We start from the raw sequence: 24,176 nt of genomic DNA on the forward strand, positions 1-24,176 counted from the left end.
TGTACTGGACATAGGATTAGGCAATGGGAATGCAAAAAGAAAAATGAAAAATGCCTTCCCTCAGAGAGCTTACTTGTATTGGGATGGAAACAGCATGCACACAGATATGTCGATACAAAATGTACCCACAAAATATTTTGCACCAGGATTTGGGGAGGGATCAGTGATAGCTGAGAGGGTTAGGAAAATCCTTCTCTAGCAGGTGGCACCTGATCTGATTTAATACTAATTTATGTTATTACTTTTTTTCCTGTACCTGTGATTTCATGGGTGGTGGCAATTGCTAATGAGAAACTTCTCTACCATGGGAGATCAGAATAATATCGTATTACTAGTTAAGTAAGTTGCTCTTAGAGACAAGACTCAAACCCAGTTCTTTTTTTTTTTAAGCAATTGAGGTTAAGTAACTTGCTCAAGGTTACACGGCCAGTTATTTCTGGGTGTGGTGCTAAGTGTCTGAGCCTGGATTTGATCCCAGGTCATCCCAACTCTGGGGCCAGTGCTCTTACTCACTGAGCCACCTGGCTGACTCTAAGCAATTGGGGTTAAGTAACTTGCTCAAGGTTACACGGCCAGGTGTTTCTGGGTGGGTGCTAAGTATCTGAGCCCGGATTTGATCCCAGGTCATCCCGACTCTGGGGCCAGTGCTCTTACTCACTGTGCTACCTGGATGCCCCCAAACCCAGTTCTTCTTAACTTAGGCCAGTCCCTTATCCACTACACCAGACTGTCCAAATAATAACAATAGCTGACATTTATATAGCTCTGTAATATTCACAGAGCATGTTATAAATATTGCCTAATTTTACCCTTACGATAACTCTGTGTGGTAGGTATTATAAGCATTGTTATTCCTTTTTTACAGATGAGGAAACTGAGTCTCAGAGAGGCTAAGTGGCTTGTCTATATCAGTGGTGACATTCCAACAGAGGTCTTTCCTGATTTGATGTTGCTTTTTTGACTGGCTCCTTCCTCTTTTCATTGCTTTAACCCCTTGACACACAAACTTTTTTCCTATACACTGTTAATGCTGCCATTTATTTCCAACAGGCTTATGTCACATCCTGTTGCCATTTGACTCCTCCCCCCTATAGAAATTCACCATCATGGCTCCCAATCATTTGCCACCTGTAGACTCAGTTTTTCAAAAGCTTTTTCATAAGGAGATCTAGTTCAACAATAAGTGAGCAAACATTGTGGTTCCTTATCCTCAAGCATACAACATGCAATTTATGCAATGTTCCCTGGCCTTTCACATGCCTAGGTGCTCACAAGAGTTGTAGCTGGCTCTTAGATCCTGTTCATACAGAAAGCCTAGGCTTTAAAAATGAACAAAAAACACCAGACCCTAGATCAGCTTCCCAAATGTAACCTTCCTATTGAATCTTTTTAACAAGGGTAATAGTGTTATATTTATGTATGTATTTCATTTCCTCTCCATTAACTAGACTGGAAATTCTGTGAAGGCAGAATTATCTAAGAACTAATTTTACTGATATTAAATGGATGATAATGTTCCATTTCATTAATTTATTTGCTCATTCCCCTATTGTTGGACATGTAAGTTGTTAATATTTTTGTTAGTTTCTTTGTGATTACATATAATGCTATTATAAAAGTCTTTGAATGGGAAATTGATATTTGTTTTCACAGCTTTCACTATATATTCCTAAAAATGTAAATAATGAATCAAAGAGCATGGTAATTTTGTAACTTATTGTATTCTCTCTAAAAAAGGTTGCATAACCCTCTGCAAACAGTAAATTCATATGTTTCTGCACATATCAAGCACTTAATAGATATTTTTTCTAATTGAAATGGAATAAGTTTTTTAGCATTCAGTTGAATTGTTAGGCATGAAGAGTGTCTAGATTTATGCATGAGCTGGGAGAAATGAGAAAACTAAATAAAAGCTCCCTTCAACTTCTTGTAATCATAACCTTGAAATGAGAAATAAAACCAAACATTTATAGGAAACCAGCCATGTGCCTTAGGAAAGATAACAGTAAATGTATTTTTTCATTCCCAAGTCAGAAGAGCTACCCTTTTATATATTCTTCCCTTACACTGGCTGCTCTTGGCTCACTTGGCCACCTGTGACAAGGATTAGATGCCATTCCTATAAAAACGGGAAGCAACTCAGTGCTAATGGGGTTGGGGAGGAACAGGGGCTCTTATTCATTAATGGTTGAGTTGCAAACTTGTGCAACCTTTTGGGAGAACAGTATATAATAAGTTAAAAAAATAATCATACTCTTTGATTCATTAATTTTACTGCTTGGAATAGATGCTGAAAATATCAAAAACAATGGAAAAATGAATGTTCCGTTAAAAGATTCTTATAACAGCATTATATGTCATCATAAAGAAATAAACAAAAAATGTAAAAACTTAAAATGTTCAACAGAGGAATCACCAAATTATGTTGTATTAATGAAGTGGAATATTATAATCCATTTAAGAAGAATAAATTCAAGAAATACAAAGAAATCTAAAAAAGACCTTAAGAAACAATGGAAAATAGGGGAAAAGCATAACATTGGAGTATATACTTTCTATAACCAATAAATGAGAATAAAGGACAAAAAATCTTGAATAACTGATGACAATGAATGAAAAAGGCTTAGGATACTGTATACGTTGAAATTACTTTCAATATAAATATTTAGGCAATTTTAATTGGTTGTATTGAAGTTCACTGTTAAGTTTATAGTGGAATGTTTGCCCCACTGCTAAAAAAAATTAAGGTGGTTTCTGTTCCCATTAGTTCCTACCCAAAGTGTCAAATGATGACTACTTGTGCTTTAGATAACTCTAGAAGCCTGGTCTCTTTCATGTAGGGTGGCTCCTTGTCTTGGAACTTAAGGATGTCCTAAAAAGAATATTCACATAGAAGTACATTTATTTAGGCAGTAGAAATATAAAAATTCAGATTTGCTGGCATGAATGTTTAAGGGCAAAATTTAAACCAGCTTATTTTTTGTGGCTGACTTGCCAAAACTATTCATCCTTATAGGTATCATTATAGACAAAATTCCAAGATTCCCAGACATCTTCTTAAACTGCCTCAAGGCCAAAACAAAGCTAACATTTTTATGACTTTTTGGAGTTTCTGTTTTAATATTCAGGAGCCAGGATATTTATAGTAAGACATTTGGACTGAACTGCCAGACAGGTTGTTCAGGTGAGGACAACCCTCTAGCCAAGCATTCTTCTGAAGTAAATGATGTGCTATTTTCTTTTTTCCTCACCAGCTCTGAAAATTGGTCCCTTATTTTTCTTAAAGACTCCTCAGGGCTTCTACCTGGACAAAATAACAGATGAAAGAAATGATGATGTTAACAGTCTTCTCAGTAGAATAGTACAAGGGAGGAGATATTTTCCAACAGGAGAGAGAGATAAAGGCTAGGTGTTAACACCGAAACATAAATCTTTTTTGTTGTTATATTAGAACCTGAGAGAAACTTAGGCATAACAGCAATAAATGGCCACTCCTGTGACTTGGATTTAGAGACACTTTAATTTAACAGGATATTGAAAGACCGTTGAAAAAGCGTTTCCTCAGTACTGAAGAAAATCACAGAGAATTTGAGATGCCCCTCTCTTGCTTTGTTCTATCTTTTGGCATGTACACTGGAAGAATTGGCATGAATTGTTGGCCTTTGTTGTAGTGGTTTGGAGGGTGGGGGGGGGAGGTGTTTTGATACACAAGGAATAGAAAGAAGGCATTTTTGAGGGAGATGCATTGAGTCTATCAGGGATTAAAAGGATTTTTAGGGGATTTAAAGGAGAATCTTGTTGTTGCAGTAGGACTTCCTGTGCCCTGTTGAATCTAGCCTGGACTGGTCTGTTTTATTTGAAAGCAGATTAAAGCTTTGGAACGATCTGATCCATTCTCATCCTGGCTCATTATAGTGAAGGGAAGCAGACTTGGGGGATTAATTTGTGATGAATTTTAGTGATGCTTAGTATATTGAATTAATTTTGAGTCATCAGACGTTTTTATACTGGTAAAATTACAGAAAAGATTAGGTTTTATAGCTTTGTTTATTTTCCTATGTTTCTTTTACATGAAAAAATTGTTAGCATATTTGTTTTTATGGGAACAGACATGGTCAGTTGATCAACAAGAATTTATTAAGCACCTACTATATTCCAGGCACTGGAGATTCAAAGAAAAAAATAGTCCCTGCTTTTAAGGAGATTGCATGTAACACAACTTATGCATGCATACAGATTTTGTTGCTGTTCAGTCGTTTCAGTAATGTCTGACTCTTTGTGTCCCCATTTAAGGTTTTCTTGGCAAAGATACTGAAACAGTTTTCCATTTCCTTCTTCAGCAGATGAGGAAACTGAGGCAGACAGGTTTAAGTGTGACCCAGGGTCACACTAATAGTAAGTGTCTGGGGACAGATTTGAACTCATGAAGATGAGTCTTCCTGACTCCAGGTCCAGCACCTGTATTCATTTTACCATGTAGCTGCCCTGCATACAAATGTGTACATACATGTACATATACATGTGCACATGTGTATACATATACACCTGTGTCTGCATGACTGTACACAGTGAAGTATACATGCATATTTAGAATATATTTATTAGGTATATATTATGAGATTATAATGAATTAAAATGAGCACATTGTAGATATAAATGAATAGGATTTATTTTAGGATCCTGCAGTATCTGGCTACCACATAATGGGTAGAAAAAGACCAGTGTCAACATTTCATCCTTTTCTTCTTATTGATTCATGCTTCAAATAAAAGGATTATTGCTTCATTGTGCAAATACAAACACTTTTAGGTAAAATTATATGTGTATATAAATCTATCTGTATGTCATTTATTAATATCCTTTCAATATTCCTTACTCTGTAGTGGGAAAAATATCTATCAATGTACAATCTTGTTGCCTGAATTATACTGTATTATATTTTTTCTTGTTTTACAATTAAAACTTCTTTGTACTTCACAGGTCACTGACAAGGAACAAGAGTTTGCTGCTGCAGCTTTAAGACAGCTTGAATATCAGCAGTTTGAAGACGATAAACTTTCTCAGAAATCATATTCCAGCAAACTCTCTCGGTCTCCTTTGAAGATAGTTAAAAAGCCTAAAAGCATGCAGTGCAAAGTGATACTTTTAGATGGAACAGAATATCTCTGTGATGTTGAAGTAAGTTGTTATGGGTTATTTTGGGGAGACCAAGGGGCTTGAGTGGTAAGGGAGATTTTAGTCCAAGATTCTTGAATTAAGGATAGTATTCATATAAAATCTACTGAACATAAGTAGAATTAATGCTGATTCAGACAAAATATATATATATATATATTTGCAGATTTAGTCCCTGTGTACAATTTTATTTGCTTTACTTGTACCAAGAGATCTAGTTAGTAATCAGAAATGTACTTAACAAATAGCATCCCACAAAATGATTTGAATTAGTATCTAAAATTGTATGTGAGAAGCCCAAATTTTCATCTTTTCTCCATTTAAAACTGGGTAGTAAGGTTTATTGCTAGACTTTGGCAATCAACATATTTTTATATCTTAATTATTAGCATTTTACCTAAATGATTTCTTGCCATCTTGAGTAATGCATGGTCAGGACAAAACTACCAAATGGTAGGATTCTGCCATATTTCTGCACATGGAAGTTTTCTTATGCTTTGACCTACAAATGTCCTTTTCTCAAACGTTGAGACATTTTTGAATATTTGCATAGAAAAAAAAATACATGTCAATGAAGGGCCTGCCGGCAGTTTTTACTGGAGATACTTGCAAGAAGAAGCCATCTTGTTTTAAAGTGAACGGTGTAGTGAATTTCAGCACAAAGATTTTGTGGTGCCAGGTTAACAAAGGCATTCACAATAATAGGCAAAGGCATTGATGCTTTGGTTGATTTTGACAGTACTTCGTGTCCTATTTTCACCTTGAATTGTATCACAATATGTTTGGCCTTTTTTCTTTTAAAAGAAAAAGGCAAAATAAGTTTTTGTCGATAAATCATTTGGGATGGAATAGGGGTAGGGGAAGAAATTCTTGAAATTACTGTCCCCTAAATGTAAATGTGCACAGACCTCAGGAATCTTTGAATGGGGATGTCTTTTTGTTTTTTGAAAACCTTTTAGACAAAATGTTCAGTGGGAAGTATTCTAATTATAGCAGAATTTTTTCATCTGGGTGATTTAGTAATCTTTGATAAATGTTGATGGCTTTGCAACTGTTAATGTCAAAATAAATGGATATTACCAAGGTGAAAAATATGTCCCAGGGCTCTAAATATTCTTGTGATAGAACATTCTTTATGGCTGTGAATTTGTCTATTCTTCTTGGCTCATAGACAGAGGACCTTAAATGCTTATTTTGTCACCAGAAAGTATAGAAATATAGGTTTTCTTCTGGAATCTGAGTGACCATGACATTTTCTGAGAAGATAGTATTGATTTCTGTTTTGAAAATTTCCTGCTTTTTGGAAAAACTATTCTTGGTCAAGGAACATTGACTTTTCTTCTTGTCTACTAGATAGATATCTCCTATTGATTTTAAATTCATATTTGAAAGAAAACTCAAATGGAAGCATTGGACACTCCTTTGTTGTCATGGGAAAATTAATTTTCCTAGGAAGAATCTAGAAGAAAGTAAACTATGCTATGTACATAGACATAGTATAACATCCTTTGAACAATTTCTAGTGTCTGCAGTGTTGATTAATTTACTATGGGGCATATGCAAAAGTCACACAAAGTAACACTATGCCACAAATATGTGCTGTATTTTATGGTACTGTATTTTCACATTCAGAGTGTTACTTTGTGGTTTATTAAGTTTTATGTTAGTGTTGTTTTGGGTGATTGTGACAATGATCTTTGAGTCTCTTTTCCTTTAATTTGAGATTTGAAAAGGCTTGTCAGGTTCTTAAATATAATTTTGTTACATTCAGGCTCAAACTTATTTTTTAAAATTTCTTACATAGTCAAAATCAACTGGGGAAATAAATTCATTGAACTTTTCAGGGATACATCTCTTCTATTAAACAAGAGATATGAATGTTTTTGCATGCTAAGTCCCTAGCAATAAGCAATTCAACATTCTACTTTCCTTTCCAGCACTTCTCTAAGTGTACATGCAAGTTTGGTGCATAAAACTGAAGAAAGTTTTAAAATTTATTTATTTGAACACTGGAATTCCTTTCTAGAAGGAGTCTTTTCAGAGTTTTTGTCCAATTTAACATCTCTGTGAAATAAGCCTTTTTGCTGATTACCTGTTTTCAGGTGCTACAGAGATGTCTTCTATCCTTGTATATTCTACTTTATGAAATACTGCATACTATGAGGTGGTGTATGGATATAATATGGAATATTTGTTTTACATTTTCACCACAGTAAATGAGTGGTCTGGCTATGGACTTAAATTGTATGCTTTGTGGTCCTTTTCTGGCTAAATTAAGTTTTTCTATACCCCTGTCAATTACTTCTTCAGTAGCTATGAATTATGGCAAGAGGATAATTGAGTTTATAGTCTTATTAATTTACTCATTGGTAAAGATACAATTTTTTTTTGCAAAGAAAAAGGATATAAGAAAGAAAATGTAGTCTTGTTTACCTTTTGAGTTAGTCACTGTGAAATCTGAGGAATGAAAATTCTAAAAGGTTTTTATATTGTAATACTTGATTTGAACTTCTGTGCTATAGAATCATAGACTTAGAAGGGCCTACGTAAACAATTAGTATCATGTAAAGATCTCCAGACTTGCAGTTTACCATTTGTGGATTTTCACCCATTGTTTGTCACAAATTAACCATGTGATCTTGACCAAGTCAGTCAAGTTTTCTGAGTTCCATTTTCCTTGTCTATAAAATGAAAGAGTTGGACTAAATAATTTCAGATATCTGTTCTCATACACAAACACTATGATTGGTTTGATGCTTGTACTTGATTTTCATAGAAAGCCTAGGATTAAATGATCATGTCCCAGGTCGCAAATCAGTCTCAGCAGTGGGATGAGAAACATTGACTTTTGACTTTCAGCACCAGGCAATTTCTAAAATACCTGTATCACACACAGGTTAATTTGAACACACTATCTTTCACAGATGAGTCATTTGTTTTGCTGAACATGTTACTATGACTATAGGAACTCTATCTGTTTAGCTATGAGAACAGGAGGCATTGTTGTATAATGGAAGGATTTTTGGACTGGGAGTTTGAACTTGGATTCAGATAGACAGTCATGGACTACTTATGTGATATTGAGAAACTTGGCTTAATCTTTAGGGAACTCAGTTTTCCCATTTGTAAACTGAGGAGATGGACCAGATCTACTTCCACCTCTAAATCCATAATCCTGCAAACTGAATAATAATATAGTCAATCCTCAACTTTTACATTGTCCCAGAAAATGACATAAAAGTAAAAAACACAAATGTTGATACACCGAGCCTATGGGAATTAGGGGTTAGGTTCCCATGACCACCAAAAACTGTAATCTTTTGTTAGAGATTACTGAAAATAGACTTTTCTACATATAATTCTTTGTAACAAAATTTTAGTTCTGATAATATTCCCTTTTCTTAGCACAGTAACCAGGAAATAATCCATAAAATGCAGTACACAAAATAAAATTGGTAACAAGCAAAGCATTCTTTCTTGCTAGTAATTTCCTAGAATTCCATGACCTTTTGTGCTAATATCTCAATTAAAAAAAAACACATTGATTTTAGACAACATTCACTTTTTATTACATGTGAAATCTACAATATCATAAATACTGTACAGGAAACAAAATTCTTGAAACTAAAACTTGTTTTTTAACCTGAATCTTACCTTTTACTGTGGCCAGATAGCAGTGTGAGGGGGTTATGTTGTATATTATACTGCTATAAACCTCTCTTTATTGGCCACCCTTTGAAAACCAAAGGAGAGTTTGCTGGAACTTTAGTCGCTACTATCAAAAGATGCTAAGACTGGTGAGGTTTTAACATTACCTTAGAGCCCAAAAAGCTTTCACCACACTCTGAGGGCATAATTGCAGCATAAAACTTGAGTTTTAAAAGCAAATAATGAAAATATACAGCAAATGCACAGAGAATTCTTTACAATGGCAGGGTAAAGACCAGTGATGTACCTAGCAGGATGCCAACTGCTCCACAAGTCTGCATATATCACATCTCTCATTTCTTTCTCTACTGCTCAAAGCTGCAAATGTATGTGGTTGCCAATGTGAAAGTGAAAATGAGATTACTAATAAAATCACGCGAATGCTTGAAATTGCAAAAGTTAAATGGTGAATGTTGAGAATTGACTGTAACTCACATTTATATATCTTGCTACTTTAAGTTTGCAAAGCATTTTTCTCATAACCATCCTGCTAATACAAGTATTATTAACTATTTATAGAAAAGGAACTGTAGCTCAGGATAGAATGACTTTCTTTTAATTATACAATTCATAAATGGCTAAAGTGGGATTTAAACTACAGGTTTCTTAACTCCCAAATCTAGTGCATCATGCTGTCCCTCAATGGCATGAAATGGTGAAAAGGAAGAAGGTGGCTATAGGGAAAAAGCAAGTTCTAAATTTCTAGCCTTGATTGAGAGATAGAAGCCTATTCTCAAAACAACAAACATTTAAAAAGCTGAGTTGAAGAGACCTGATCCAAGTATACAGTGGGAGATAAAGTGAGAAATAATCCACCAGGACAATTCAAGTTTCCTTTTTCCTTAATAAAGGTCTTCACACTAAAAGCAAGATGAAACCCCAGAACCCAGTAGGAATTAGAATTCAGAGACAAAATAAAGGAAATTTTTAATAAAAAAAAAAAAGGAATAGCAAACTCTTATTTTCTTTTTGGATCACAAGATGGCAGAATGCGTTTTCCCTATAGTATTCCCTGAAGAAGAATTCTCACTGGGTCAAAAGTGAGATCTTTCCATGAATAGTTCCTTAATAAGTTATTTTGTTCAGTAATTGTTTATTTCTTTTCACTAGACATAAATAGTTTTCTCAGTCTTCATCATGGAATCCTGGTTTTGGGTTCTGCCCTACTTCTGAAACATTTTTGCATTTACTCTATTTTTCTTGGTTAAAGGTTCACCTCAAAATTTTTCAGTGCTCTAATCTTGGTTACATAAAGTTGAAGGAAACACTAATTCGAATGGGATAGCTGAATGGGATAGTTCTAAGCATATATTTAGAAAATACATAGTGTGTGTGTGTATGTGTATACAAAATAGACACATGTATATGTAAAAATGGAAGCAATTCTCCAATAGATAAGTGGTCAAAAAATACAAAAAAAAAATGATTCTCTGAAAAATTGCCAAGTATTAACAATCATATAAAAAATTGCTCCAGATCACCAGCAGTAAGAAAAATGCAAATTAAAAAACAATTCCTGGCTTATCACTTCACTTTCCCTTCACACTGGCAAAGACAACAATAGTCCATGTTAGGTAGACACACTAGTATATTGTTGGAGGTGTTGTGCTTCTATTTTGGAAAGGAGTCATGTCCATACCCTTTGACCCAGAGATTCCATTTACTAGCCTTATACCCCATGAAGACATTTGATAGGAAAACCTCCATACAGAGCAAAATGTTTATTGCACTACTTTTTTATAGCAAAGAATTGGAAATAAAATCAATTGGGGAATGGCTTAAACAAATTTTGGTACATTACTATATAGAAGCATGGAAATAATTTCATGAACTCATTCGGAGTGAATTAAGCAGCACCAAGAAAACAGTATACAAAGTGAATACACCAATATAAATAAAAAGAACAATCACAAAGAAAAAAATCGAAAGTGAATGTTATAAAAAAAAACAAGCACAACTCAAAAAGAGAGAAATGGGAAGACATGCTCCATCTTTTTTAAAGATTTTAATTTTTTATTTATTGACTGTTAGTTTACAGCATTCAGTTCTATAAGTTTTTGAGTTTCCAATTTTCTTCCCCTCCCCTCCCCCCACATCCAATATAGATTCTGCATATACTTTCACATTAAACATTAGTCAAGTTGTAAAGAAGAATTATAAGCGATGTAATGAATAATGAGAAAGAAGAAGCAAAACTAAACAAAAATGAGAGCGAGAAAGTAGTTTGCTTCAATCTGCATTCAGACTCCATAATTCTTTCTCTGGCTATAGAGAGCTTTTCATGCCTTATCTTTTGACAGAGATGGGAAAACCACAGGTGTTGCACATTGCATACATTTTCATATTATTTAGATGTATTGATTAGTTATGCCAATTTTTCTCCCCTAATTTTGTCTTTAAAAATACTTGTCTTTAAAACTATTTGTTGCATGGAATGGCTCTTTGGTATGGGGAGGAGGATAACAGGAGGAAGTTATGGCCATGTAAAAAGCAAAAGACTTCAGTAAAGACTTTTTAAAAACAAATCAAAACAAACTATTGGCCTAGGAATCAGAAGACTATAGTTTGAAAACTGACTCTACCATGTGATTTATCATCATATCTATAAAATTAGAGAGATGGGTGCTAGACAGTTTTTAAAGTCACTTCTATTTCCAAATCTCTATGAAATTGTAAGCAACAAACTGCCTTAATTCAATAACTGTCAGGAAGATTCATCAGACTTTCTTGCCAATAATATGAGATCCTCTAATCCAGTTTATTGAGTATATCCTGCCTGAGACTAATTTTCCAGCTACAAATACTTAAAATTACAAGCTACTTATAGGATGATAAAATAGGAATGTTGGTGGCATTTCATTTCTTTGCTTCAGAGACCTCTTTGATGGAAGGGATAATAGCTGCATTGCCATAGTAGAAGTTTTCCCAGTCATTTGCTTCACAAAGTTGGTCATGCTGTAGGATTCTCTATATTTCATTTGAAAGTTATTTTTTTCACAGGTAGCTAGGTGGGGAAGTGGATGGAGTCAGGAAGATCTAAATACAAATCCATTCTCAGAAATTTACTAGTTGTGTGACCCTGGACAAGTCACTTAACCTCTCTGCCTCAGATCCATAATAGCACCTACCTTCTAGGGTTGATGATCAATCATATGAGATTAAGACTTTAAAAAGTGCTTAGCATGGTGCCTGGCACATAGTAGGTACTATATAAATGTGTGTTCTTTTTCAGTTAAATTAGTATTTTTGACTTTTAAAACCCAATGTAATCTTAGGAACAAAAGCTACATTATTTTTTTAAAAAGCAGAAAAACAAACATTTAACAAATGTCAGTACACATTTATGTAAAAAAAGCTAAAAGAATAGGTGAGAAAGCAGCCCTGCCCTCTTTACTGTAATCAATAGCATCTATTTATTCTTAGGAAGTAGTATTCTTTGTAGTAACGAAACACTGAATTTTTTTCTTTTGCAAGCAGAGAAAAAGCAAAGATAGCTTCCTCTCTCTCCCCACTGTTATTTTACATAGTTCTAGATAGGTTAGCTCCAGCAGTAAGAACCAAGATCAAAAGCAGAGGTACAAACAGTGGCAAAGAAGAGGGAAAACAATCTTTATTTGTAAATGGCATTGTGGTGAAATGAAATGAAGAAACTATTTGAGACCTTTAATGGCACCATCAAAGTATCAGAATATAATATAAATCCATTATAAAAAATCAGAAGGAGGTTAAAAGAAATTCCATTCCAAAGAACTACAAAATGCATTGAATATCTTTTAGTTATCCTTCTAAGACATGTATAAGATTTTTGCTGTTCAGTCATTTTTCTGTCACAGCTGACTCTTTCTGACCCTACTTAGGAGGGTTTTTTTTGCAGATACTGAAGTGGTTTGTCATTTCCCTCTCTAGTTCATTTTACAGATGAGGAAACTGAGAAAGCAGGGGTAGGTAACTTTTTTAGAGTCACACCACTAGTATGACTAGTGAAGATAGAGTCATACCACTAGTATGACTTGGGAAGATGTCTTCCTGACACCAGACTCTGAACTCTATCCACTTCACCACCTAGCTGTCCCTATATAATATCTATGTAACTAATTATAAACACTCTACAGAAATGATGAGGGATTTAAATAGATAGTCACATCTAATGTTTGCATTATACCTGCACAATGAAAATAACAATAATACCTAAATTAATTTATTGATTTAGTGATACATTCATGAAATCACTTATAGAACTATTCAAAATATAACTAGTTAGAATATTAATATTTGTTTGTAAAAACAAAGATCTTAATAAAATGAGGGGAAAAACACTATATAAAATGAAAATGTTTTTGCAGGGATAAAATTAACCAAGGTAGAATTATAAGAGAAAATGTAGAGTGGAGAAAATCATATCAAACATTGCTGGTAAAGTCAAATACCCACAATATCCAGGGATACCATTACCACAGTCATGATATTAGTAGATTTATATCCCAAAGAGATAAAAAAAAAAGAAAAAGGATCTATATATCCAAATCTTGTGTGTGTGTGTGCATGTGTGTGTGTGTGCATGCGTGCATGCTCGTGTGTGTCTTGGGAGGGGGTGTGTGGCAGTGAAGTGTTAATTAAGGGCATGTCCACTAATTGGGGAATGGTTGAACCAATTGTAGCATCCAAATGCAATGGAATACTGTTTTACCATAATAAATGAAGGTGATGTATTCAAAGAAATCTGGGAAAACTGTATGAAGATAGGCAGTGAAGCAGAACCAGGAAAATAATTTATCCTATAAAAACAACATTGTAAAAATGAATAACTTTTAAAGACTTGATTTTGAATAATCAGTTGTGATTCTAGATGATTGATGATGAACCATCTTGCCCACCTTCTGAAAGAGATGTTATAGATTAAATATACAGACTGAGACATGCAATTTTGGGATGACTTATGTAGGAATCGATTTTGTTTAACTATACATATTTGTTTGGAAAGATTTTTTATTTCTTTCAGTGGAAGGGAAGTTTTTGGGGAAAGAAAATAAATTTTAAATGGAAAAAAATAACTGCATGGGAAATTAATATAGATATATGATTCCTGGAGCTGCGCCCCATTGATAAGTGATCAAAATTTAGGAAAAAAATTTTTCAAGAGAATCACAAACTGTAAATGATTATATAATAACTCTGAGGTTTCACTGCACAGAGAACAAATTGGGAAAGCCAAGAAAAGAAGGTGATAGTGTTGGACAGGCTATGGAAAGAGGCACAAATGCATTGTTAGTGGAGAGCTTTTCAGCCTGTGAAGTCAGAAATAGGTTTATTATATAGCAAAATATTCATAGCAATACTCTTTGTGATAGCAAAGAACTGATTATAAATTGTGTTTTTATATTGTAGAATGGCATAGAAAACTATGGCATATTAATATAATGAAATGTTATTACACAGTAAGAAGTGATGACTGTGAGGGATTCAGAAGCATGGAATGATTTTTATGAATTGATATAGAGTGAAATCAGCAGAATTCAAAGAGTAGTATATAAAACAACTACAATTATAGCTGAATCTTCCAGAGGAGAAAAATAAAATCCTGGAGAACAGATTATGAAACATGCTTCTTGATGGCAGAGGTTTGGGAAACTTCTGCGACAGGAAATGGTATACATTGTAGGACACAGCTTACATTGGTTGTTTTCACTTAATTTGCTTAATATTTTGTTTTTCTGCTACTAGGAGAGTGGGAAATGATTGTGATATATGGACAAAGATCATCCAAAAAATCTTTTTAAAACCCCAAAACATTTAGTCTTGTACCAGATAATACTCACCCTTATGTATCCTTAGTAGACACCAGAACTAAAAATTGCAGAGTGAATCAGCAACCCAGGATGATCAGTAACTGAAATGAAGATCTATTTGATACACTAGTGGACCTTAGAGAGGCTACATTAGTTCTAGGTATGACTCAAATTTGGGTACATTTCAAATCCTGTCTGTTATAGATCTAGGCATCCAGGACTGAATAAGATTTGCTTCTCTCCTGGGGCATGTCTGAAACTTGGGTGGACCATGTTTCTTGAGACCAGTCGCTGTCAGTCTTTGGTGACTACATATGGTTAGATGTCCATAGCGCACACAGCTTTGTGATTTGTTTTAAAATATGCAGTAAAGGGATTATAAAGTCCATTACCTTGTGCTTTTGTCTTGTAGGTGATTTAATTATCTGTGCAGAAAACGTGGTTCTATTTTGTCTGTCTCTTTTCATGGAATGAATGGAAAAATAAATCCCATTTGCAAATTTTCCATCTCCTGTAGGAGCTTAATTAAAATTCTTTCCTTTTCCTTTTGAAGTTTTTGGTTGAGCAGCTAATAGGACAGCCATAATCCAGAAACATGGCCAACAAAAAATAGCTGTTTCTGTCCAAACCCAGTGAATTCATCCATTCATTCAGGAGATATTTATTGAGCCCTTTTTATTGTGGGGCTCAATTGTGTTTTGATTCTGTGAAATTATTTGAATTTTTATTTTATACATGTTTTACCACTTTGGAACCCCTATTCTTTCATAGGTGAAATGATTTATCAGCTGAAGCAAGGTCTCTTTTTTATAACTGAGTGGCTAACTCCTTATCTTGAAAAATCAGACCAATGGAGAATTTGCTAGGCTGAAGAAAATTGTAATTAACTTGATATCCTTGTGAGATGACACTTAGGATTAACAATTGGAATGACTACATGACTAAGCCTTTTAAAATACACTCTCATTTCCTTAACATCTCCAATATTAAATCTGTTGCCCAGGGGTGTAGGAATCATTTTGATCTGTATTCATTAAGGTTTTGACTAACAAACATAGACCATTTTGATGAAAATGATTGCTATAGTCTACAGGTTTTCATTTTGAAAAAGTAATTAACTTTAATATTCTGTAATTAGTGTATATATAGACTATTAAACACTTTTAACTCACAACAAAGTTGAGAATTGAAGCATATATGTCAGGAAACACAAATGAGTAAGACCCAAAGCACATTAAAATGCTAATTTAAATGTTCTGGTCTTTAATTTTCAAAGCTTGAGTGACTTTTGGTCTTAAGTGCCAGGTGCTTTGTCGGGCACTACATCAATGCATAAATAACTTGGATTTTCTTTTTTTACATTTGCCCAAATTTCCTTTGGGTGATTTGACCTGAAGTTCAGAATTAAACTTTAATTTGTCAAACTGTGAGTTTAAAAGATTTGGTTATTAATACTTAGCATTTCATTAGTACTCCATAGGAGCAATTTATTTTGAACTCACATTTTGTTACATTTTTTGGAACGGTAGCTTTTTTCCTGATGAGAATTTAAGCTGGGAGGTTTTTCCCAAGCAAATCATTCTAAGAGAAGTGGCATCATGTGATGGATAGAGAATCCATAGATCATTTCAGAGATATGGAGTGGAAAGTTTCAGGAAACCCTGGATTCAAGTCACCACCTCTGGTTTATACAGCCTCTGGGATAATGGGCCAATCACAGCTTCTCAATGGCCTTACCAACTGTTTTAAGTCAGAAAGATATCAATCTATATTTGTAGATGGAATTTCCTCTTCTGGGAGTTCTGTTTAACGATGAAGTCACATAGCCCCTTAGCATACGTGCACTATTCTAAATCATCTGTACTTTATGTCTTTTCTTCCCTTACTACATTATTAGGTCATTAATGACATGTACTAAATCACTCATCTTTGTACCCTCAGCTGGTACAGTGCTTTATGGGTGTGTACACACACCCACGCCCATTCTCTATCATTTGTATGTATTTGCTTACTACATTGTTAGGTCATGAATGATACACATTCAATCACACTCATCTTTATACTCTCAACTAGCGCAGTGCCATATATGTACATGCACACACACACGCCTCCATTCTAAATGACCTGTGTTTGCAGATATTCACTTTCTACATTACTGTGTCATTTATGACATGTACTAAGTCACACTTAATTTTGTATCTTCTAATAGTACAGCACCTTATACACCCCCCAGGTATGTGTATGTACACACGCATACACATGTATATACATATATGTATGCATATACCTAGATTTGAATTATCTACCGCTTACCTAGAAAACAAGGAATCGATAAACATTTATTAATCGAATCCTACATACCTGAAAGTCAATCAGTAGGCATTTAAGTGCCTTCTAGGGTACAAAAAGAGGTAGAAGACAGTTGCTGCCCTAAGGAGTCTAGGGATGTAATGGAAGAGATAGCAAGCCAACAAATATGTACAAACAAGCTAAATAGAGGGAAAATAGGAAGTAATTATAAGAGAAAAGGTTAGGATTAAGAAGGATTGGGGGGGGCAGCCAGGTAGCACAGTGAGTAAGAGCACTGGCCCCAGAGTCGGGATGACCTGGGATCGAATCTAGGCTCAGACACTTAGCACCCACTCAGAAATACCTGGCAGTGTAACCTTGAGCAAGTTACTTAACCCCAATTGCTTAGGGGCGGCCAGATGGTGCAGTGAGTAAGAGCATCGGCCCCAAAGTCGGTATGACCTGGGATCAAATCTAGGCTCAGACACTTAGAACCCACTCAGAAATACCTGGCCGTGTAACCTTGAGCAAGTTACTTAACCCCAATTGCTTAGGGGCGTCCAGATGGTGCAGTGAGTAAGAACACCGGCCCCAGAGTCGGGATGATCTGGCATCGAATCCAGGCTCAGACACTTAGCACCACACCCAGAAATAACTGGCCGTGTAACCTTGAGCAAGTTACTTAACCCCAGTTGCTTAAAAAAAAAAAAAGAAGGATTGGGAAAGGCATCCCAGGAATTCTCTTTGCCAGGAATTACATGAGGGTTTGGGAATATCAAGACAAAAATGAAACAGTCTCTATCCTCAATGAATTTACAGTCTATCCAAGGAAATATGATACATATATGAGAGTAAATACAAAGACTATTCAAGGCAAATGCAAAGTAATTTTAGGGGAATAGACACTAGTAGCTGAGTGAGAGAAATCAATACATATATATTAAGAAGGTAATTTATGCTCTGCTATATCCTGGAAATGCAAATAAGAAGAATGAAACAATATCTTTTCGCAAGGAAATAGGGAATGTCATCATGCATGAGGTAGCACATGAGCATTGAAGGTCTAGGTGAGAGAAAATCTGTTCAAGGGCTAGGGCAAGAAATCAAGGTAAATTGTCAGAGAATACAGGAATAGAAAGCAGGCTAATTTAGGTGGAATATAGAGTTTGTGAACGAAAGTGACATGCAATGTGCCTGAAAATGTGGGCCAGGGCCAGATAATTTAAGTTTAAAATAAAGGAATTTATATTTGATTGTGTAGGCAAAAGGGGAGCAATTAGAGATTTTTGGACCCAGGGAGTGATGTGGTTGTACCTGTGCTTTAGGAATCTCACTTTGTGGAGAACTGGAGAGGGGCAAGAGGCTGTTTCAACAGTCATGGTGAGAGGAGATCGTGATGGCAGTAAACTAATTTTAAAACAATATCTCTTTTTTGATACTTTAAGCCAATTTGTCATGAATTGTTCGGGATGTGAAAAAAAAATGGATGTCAATAAAAGAATTTATTTTGGTTGTTTTTCAGTTGTGTCTAACTCTTTGCAACCCCACTGGGGTTTTCTTGGCAAAGATACTGGAGCAGTTTGCCATTCATTTCCTTCTCCAGCCCATTTTACAAATGGGGAAACCGAGGCAAAAAGGGTGAAGTGACTTACCTTGGGTCACACAACGAATAAGTGTCTGGGGCTAGATTTGAACTCAGAATCATGAGTCTTCCTGACTCCAGGCCTGGCATTCTATCCAATGTGCCACCTGTATGACCTTTTAAAAGAATTATTGAGCTTTATGTATGCTTATCTCTGTAATGAAAGAGGCATATCATAAAGTCTTAGTAACCAAATGACAGTCTTGATTTTGGCATACAAAACAACAAATAGTCAATAAACATAAAGCATAGTTCATTGTCAAGGTTGCACCATTTTGGAACCAGACAACTTTGTGGGGTTGGGAAAGTGGTGATTAATTATGTTTTGTTGAGTTAACTTTTTATTAGGTTCCTACTATGTGCCTGGTTATACTGTACTAAGAGCAGTCTTTTTGTTTTTTAAACGTTTTATTTCTAGGCAAAAGATGACCTCTACTATCTAGTTTCACAAAACAAAACAAAAAAGCAAAAACGTCCAATAAAAGGGCCACAAACCACATATACACCATTTTAATAGACCACCTGTTCCCTGTCACAAGGAGAAAAGTATGCTTCATTATCTCTTTTCCAGGATCTTCATTGGTGTCTCTCTTACTTGGAATAGGATTACCTCCAAGTGATCTATCCATTGATGCTGTCATAGTCATTCTGTATGTTGGCCTTTTACTTTTCCTTATTTCACAATACATAAACATTGAAAGTCTTCTGATGTTTCTCTGAATTCTTCATATTTGTAATTTCCCACAGCACAGTAATATTCCACTCAGATCTTTTAGTTTTGCAGCCGTTTCCCAATCAATGGGCATCTTCTTAGGGTCCAATTCTTTGCTTCTACAAAGAGTGCTACCATATAGTTTATATAGTTGAAACAGTCCCTATTTTTTCAATTATTTGCGGTATATTATATGTCTAATGTGAACAATTTATACACCTTATTATCAGGATTTCAGATTAATATCTAGAAGGGGTAGATTAATTCCCAGAATAGCAATAGCATTCTTCTTTTCCCACAGTCTCTCCAACTTTACTGTTCCCATTTATTATCATCTTTGTCAATTTGCATGATGTGAGGGTTTTATGTATATTCTCTCTCTCTGTCTCTCTCTCTCTCTCTCTCACACACACGCACACACACATAACTGGAAGGGACTTCAGAGACTTTTAAAAACTGACTCTCATCTTATAAACAAAGAAATTTAAAGTCAAGGGAAGTTAAATGGTTTGCCTAAATTATACCTGAAATTGTTTTAATTTAAAGTTATTGTCCTATTCATACTTTGTAATATGTTTTTGTATGGTCATTTATAGTGAGCAATTCTAATTCAATTTTAATTAGAAGCATAGAAACTAAAAATTAGAAGACTCTCTACATCAGAGGTCAATTTACTATGTCCTGTAATAGAATCAAAATCTCATAACATTCTTGAAGAGTTGGCAACCAACATTCATTTGGAAACCTCCAAAATTGGGGAAATCAGAACACTGTAATACTTGTTGAATAGAATATTTGTGTTTATGTCTTATCCTTAATAGATTTCAAGTTTAGAGGTGGGCAAAACAAACACTGAAAACTCCAATATATAACTGATATTGTGGAGTGATTTCCACATTCTGGAGGACTTCAAGAAGAGGTTGAATACCAAGAAATTTGATTCAAAAGCTTTTTTTTCCGGTTGAGTACTTCTTTTTTAATCTTAATTGCTTTGATTAGTTATGCAGATTTTTTTCAATTTCATATATATACATACACACACACATATAAGCTTTGGTTGACTGCTTATGTCCTTCTCTTAGTTAAGAATTCTTCTCCTGGCCATATCTGTGAAAGTCACCCTGTCTAGTTCTCTTCTGATTTTTTTTAAATGGTTCTTCCACAAATAAGATAGGTTTTGAGTTCATTGAACACTATATTGTTGAACACTATATGCCAGGCACTATGCTAAGCTCTTTACAATTATTATTTCATTTGACCCTCACAACAACTCTGAGAGGTAGGTGCTATTATTATTGCTTTTTTTTGGGGGAGTGGGGGGGAGTCAGGGCAATTGGGGTTAAGTGACTTGCCCAAGGTGACATGGCTAGTAAGTGTTAAGTGTCTGAGGCTGCATTTGAACTCAGGTCCTTCTGACTCCAAGGTCACTGCTCTATTCAGTGTGCCAACTAGCAGCCCCAGTAGGTGCTATTACTATCCCTATTTTATAGATGAGTACATTGAGACAAACACAGGTTAAGTGACTTGCTCAATATCATACAGCTAGTAAGTGTGTGAGGCTGGATTTGAACTCAGGTCTTCTCAACTCCAGGCCTGACATTCTACCTACTGAGCCACCAAGCTACCCTTTATTTTTTAACTAGTACTAAATAGTTTTGATTGCATCCTTATAGTATAATTTGAAGTCCCAAAGTACTAATCTTCTCCTATCTTACTTTTTTCATTATTTCTCTTGAGATTCTAGGCCTCTCGTACCTCCAAATAAATTTTTTTTTTGCTCTCTCTAAATTAGAACATTTTCAAAAGAGAATGAAGAGTATTATGAGATATGGCATGTGATTCTCAGTTGATAGACTTTGAAATTTTATCCTGGAGAAGAAAAACTAAGGGAAATATGATAGCTGTCTTCAGTTATTTGAGGAGCAGACATGGAGGAGGGAATTAAATTTCTCCAGAGTGGCCCCCAAAACTATGAATAATCTCCCTTCTAGCTTCAAATTTATGACTATGGCAACATTGCAAAAAGGGAGATCAATACAGAAAAACCTCAAAAATTTGAGCCATCCCTATGAGGAAGGAGCTTTCTTAAATGTTATGATACAATACATTACAATGAGTTACAATGCAATGCAATACAGTAATTGCATTCTCATCACTTAAATGCAGTTCTTGGATTGATTGATTAATCAATCCAACAAATATTTATTACCTAGCTCCTTTGTGCAAAGAGAAAAAAGAGAGTTCTGATAAGATATTGTTCCTGTCTTCTCAACTTACAGTCTTGCAGAGAGATGTAGCACAAATGCAGAATGCTGTTTTTGGTCATTGTTGTTATTATTATTATTATAAAATTAAAGTTCTAACTTGTCCACACTCTTCCTAAAGTGTAGTTCCCTAGCCTAGATCAAGCACATTTAGTCTGACCAGGAGAGAATTCTTGGTGATTTCATTTTGAAGGTGGGCATGGGAAAGGGTGGTGAAAAATATGTTGGAAAATATGGCTTTTCATATTTTCAGAAGCCACAGATGATTATATTAGGAATACTTTCTTCCTGAAGGAAATTAAAGGATGGTAGATGTGATGAGTACTCAAATACATCATACACACAAAAAAAGGAAACTGATTTATGCTAATAGGAAATGACTGATCACTGCCTAGTCAGACCATCATCACTTGGAGTAAAGGTCAAAATTAACATCAAATTAATAAAAAGGATAAATGTGAGAAAAATTCTTCATATTAAGAAATTTTTTTGTAGTTTCAAATTGACCTTTTCTGATACACAGCAATCATCATAGTTGAAAAGGTCAAAAAGAGGCCACAAAACTACCTTAACTAGAAAGTACTCGATCTTCTTGCCAAGCTGAGAAACACATCTGCAGAAGCAAGGCTTGGTTAAAATAACAGACTCATCTGTAAACTTCACTAAGGTGGATGGTGGATGATTATAAGCAATTTCAACCTTCAAAATAATGTAAAGCAGTGGAAATGAAAATAAGCCTATAGAAAGTTTGGAGTAGGACATACTGAACCATATCAATTTGAGAACATTCCTAGATGAAATTTGCAGGAGGCTAACAGATAGATGGAAAATAAACTATTTTTCTTCACTTGGACCCTAATGCTTCAATTTCTAGTATACTATTAACGTTGAAATGGTATTTAAGACTGCAGAGCTGATCTCTGTGCCAAAAGCGCACCAAGGAAATCTTTGCTAGAGGTATTTGTCTCCCATATCGGTGACCTTCCCTTTTTCTTCTGTCAAACTATTCCTCAATATTACTAGCTTGGTACAACCACAAGGTCTGACTAGACAGAGATATTCTCAATATTAAAGATGGGGTTTTTGATTGGATGCAATTGTTTCTAATATTTTATATTAGGTAGTTATTAAAGGCCCCAGGAAAATAGAAAGGCCTCCCACATGAATCAGTCAGGTAACAGTAATTCAAGTTTTCTTTATTAACTTTCTATGAGCCTTTAGGGACCAAGTAGATATGTCTTTATTTGGTAGACATAGATATGAGACCAGGTTACATGCATCTATGAAAAGCATCTGTGTTTTGTTTTTTTTTTTTGCTTTTTGGAGGGGGAAGGCAGGGAAACTGGGATTAAGTGACTTGCCCAAGGTCACACAGCTATTAAGCGTTAAGCGTCTGAGGCCAAATTTGAACTCCCATCCTCCTGACTCCAGCGTCGGTGCTCTATTCACTGTACCACCTAGCCAACCCTATGGAAAGTGTCTATGAACAGGAACAGTGCCTATGGATCGACTTGGTCCAGTCCTTTTGGGCTATTTCTTTTTACATTGTGATGATGGGTTAAAAAAAATCAAAAGGCAATAGTATTGGAAAACTTTTGTTTTATTGAGATATGAGTTGTATGTAGTTGCAGGGGAATTTGATAGCATAGTATTGAAAACTTCCAAATAGATTTGTAGTAAAATTTTTCTAGAGGATTACAAAAATGATCTTGACTTTGCCCTAGTTCACATGTTGACTAGTTCAATTCCTTGTTAATTTGTCATTTTGTCTAACATTTACTAAGCTTTTACTCTGTCTAGGGGAGCATCGTAGTCCTTAGGGAGACATAAAATGAAAGAGGACCAGGTTACTGTCCTAGGTCAACTTAAAAGTGCATTCCTATGTAAAGAGTAATTCGCTATAAAATTGATTTTGCTCCCAATGTTGCTATATCCTGGCTCTCTTGTCAGGAGAGCAGGCTGGTGTAGCCTTTTTATTTTCTCTCTTGAAGGATTTGAATAGGTGCTCTTTTATGTCTTTTACTTTGAAATACTTTTTTCTCTCTTATATCAGGAAATAACATTTATGATTTGAAACTCTGTGTGTCTCAAGGTTTTTTTTAATTGCTTATTACTATTCAGGTTAGCTTGCTATTTTTTTTTGTAGGAAAAGAAGAAAGGAGAAACTTAATATTTTCAGTATATCCCTGTTTAAAAATTAAATATGCAAATTGAGAAGGAAAAATCATTTACACATATTATAATGAAGTATTTCTATGTTTAAAATGGTATGGACTGAAATAATATAGATTAATTTTCCGTACTTGGAGGTAATACATGTTGGTAGATTAGAGCCTGTATTTGCAAAGTCTGCCCTAGGCCCAAAATTATTATTTGGCTGATAGAATTGTTAGGAGAAAGGGTGTTTGTCATTCCTCTGAGCTGTTTAATTTTTCTTTACTAACTTATTTTTTCCAAAAGCAAACACCTGAATAATGTGTTAGGAATTCTTATTAACTAAATATATCTCAAAGGCAGCTTGGTGGCTGTATACACTAGCTGTATAACCTTGGGCAAGCCATTTAATCCTGTTTGCCTCAGTTTCCTCATCTATAAAATAA

At 34.8% G+C, this 24,176-nt stretch overlaps 1 protein-coding gene across 14 annotated transcripts in view; it reads left to right on the top strand.

Moving 5' to 3' along the window:
• The window catches only part of EPB41L3 (erythrocyte membrane protein band 4.1 like 3), a 193,347-nt gene that overhangs the window by 79,245 nt on the left and 89,926 nt on the right, over window positions 1-24,176 (top strand). For all 14 annotated transcript variants that reach the window (XM_069099675.1, XM_069099676.1, XM_069099677.1 and 11 more), the window contains exon 3: window positions 4,981-5,178. In XM_069099675.1, coding sequence (XP_068955776.1) covers window positions 4,981-5,178 — 198 coding nt within the window. The remainder of the gene's footprint in view (window positions 1-4,980; window positions 5,179-24,176) is intronic.

The sequence above is a fragment of the Petaurus breviceps genome, unplaced genomic scaffold (assembly GCF_028583685.1).
Source record: "Petaurus breviceps papuanus isolate PSGF00001 unplaced genomic scaffold, PetGlider_PUasm1.0 38, whole genome shotgun sequence".
NCBI lineage: Eukaryota > Metazoa > Chordata > Mammalia > Diprotodontia > Petauridae > Petaurus > Petaurus breviceps.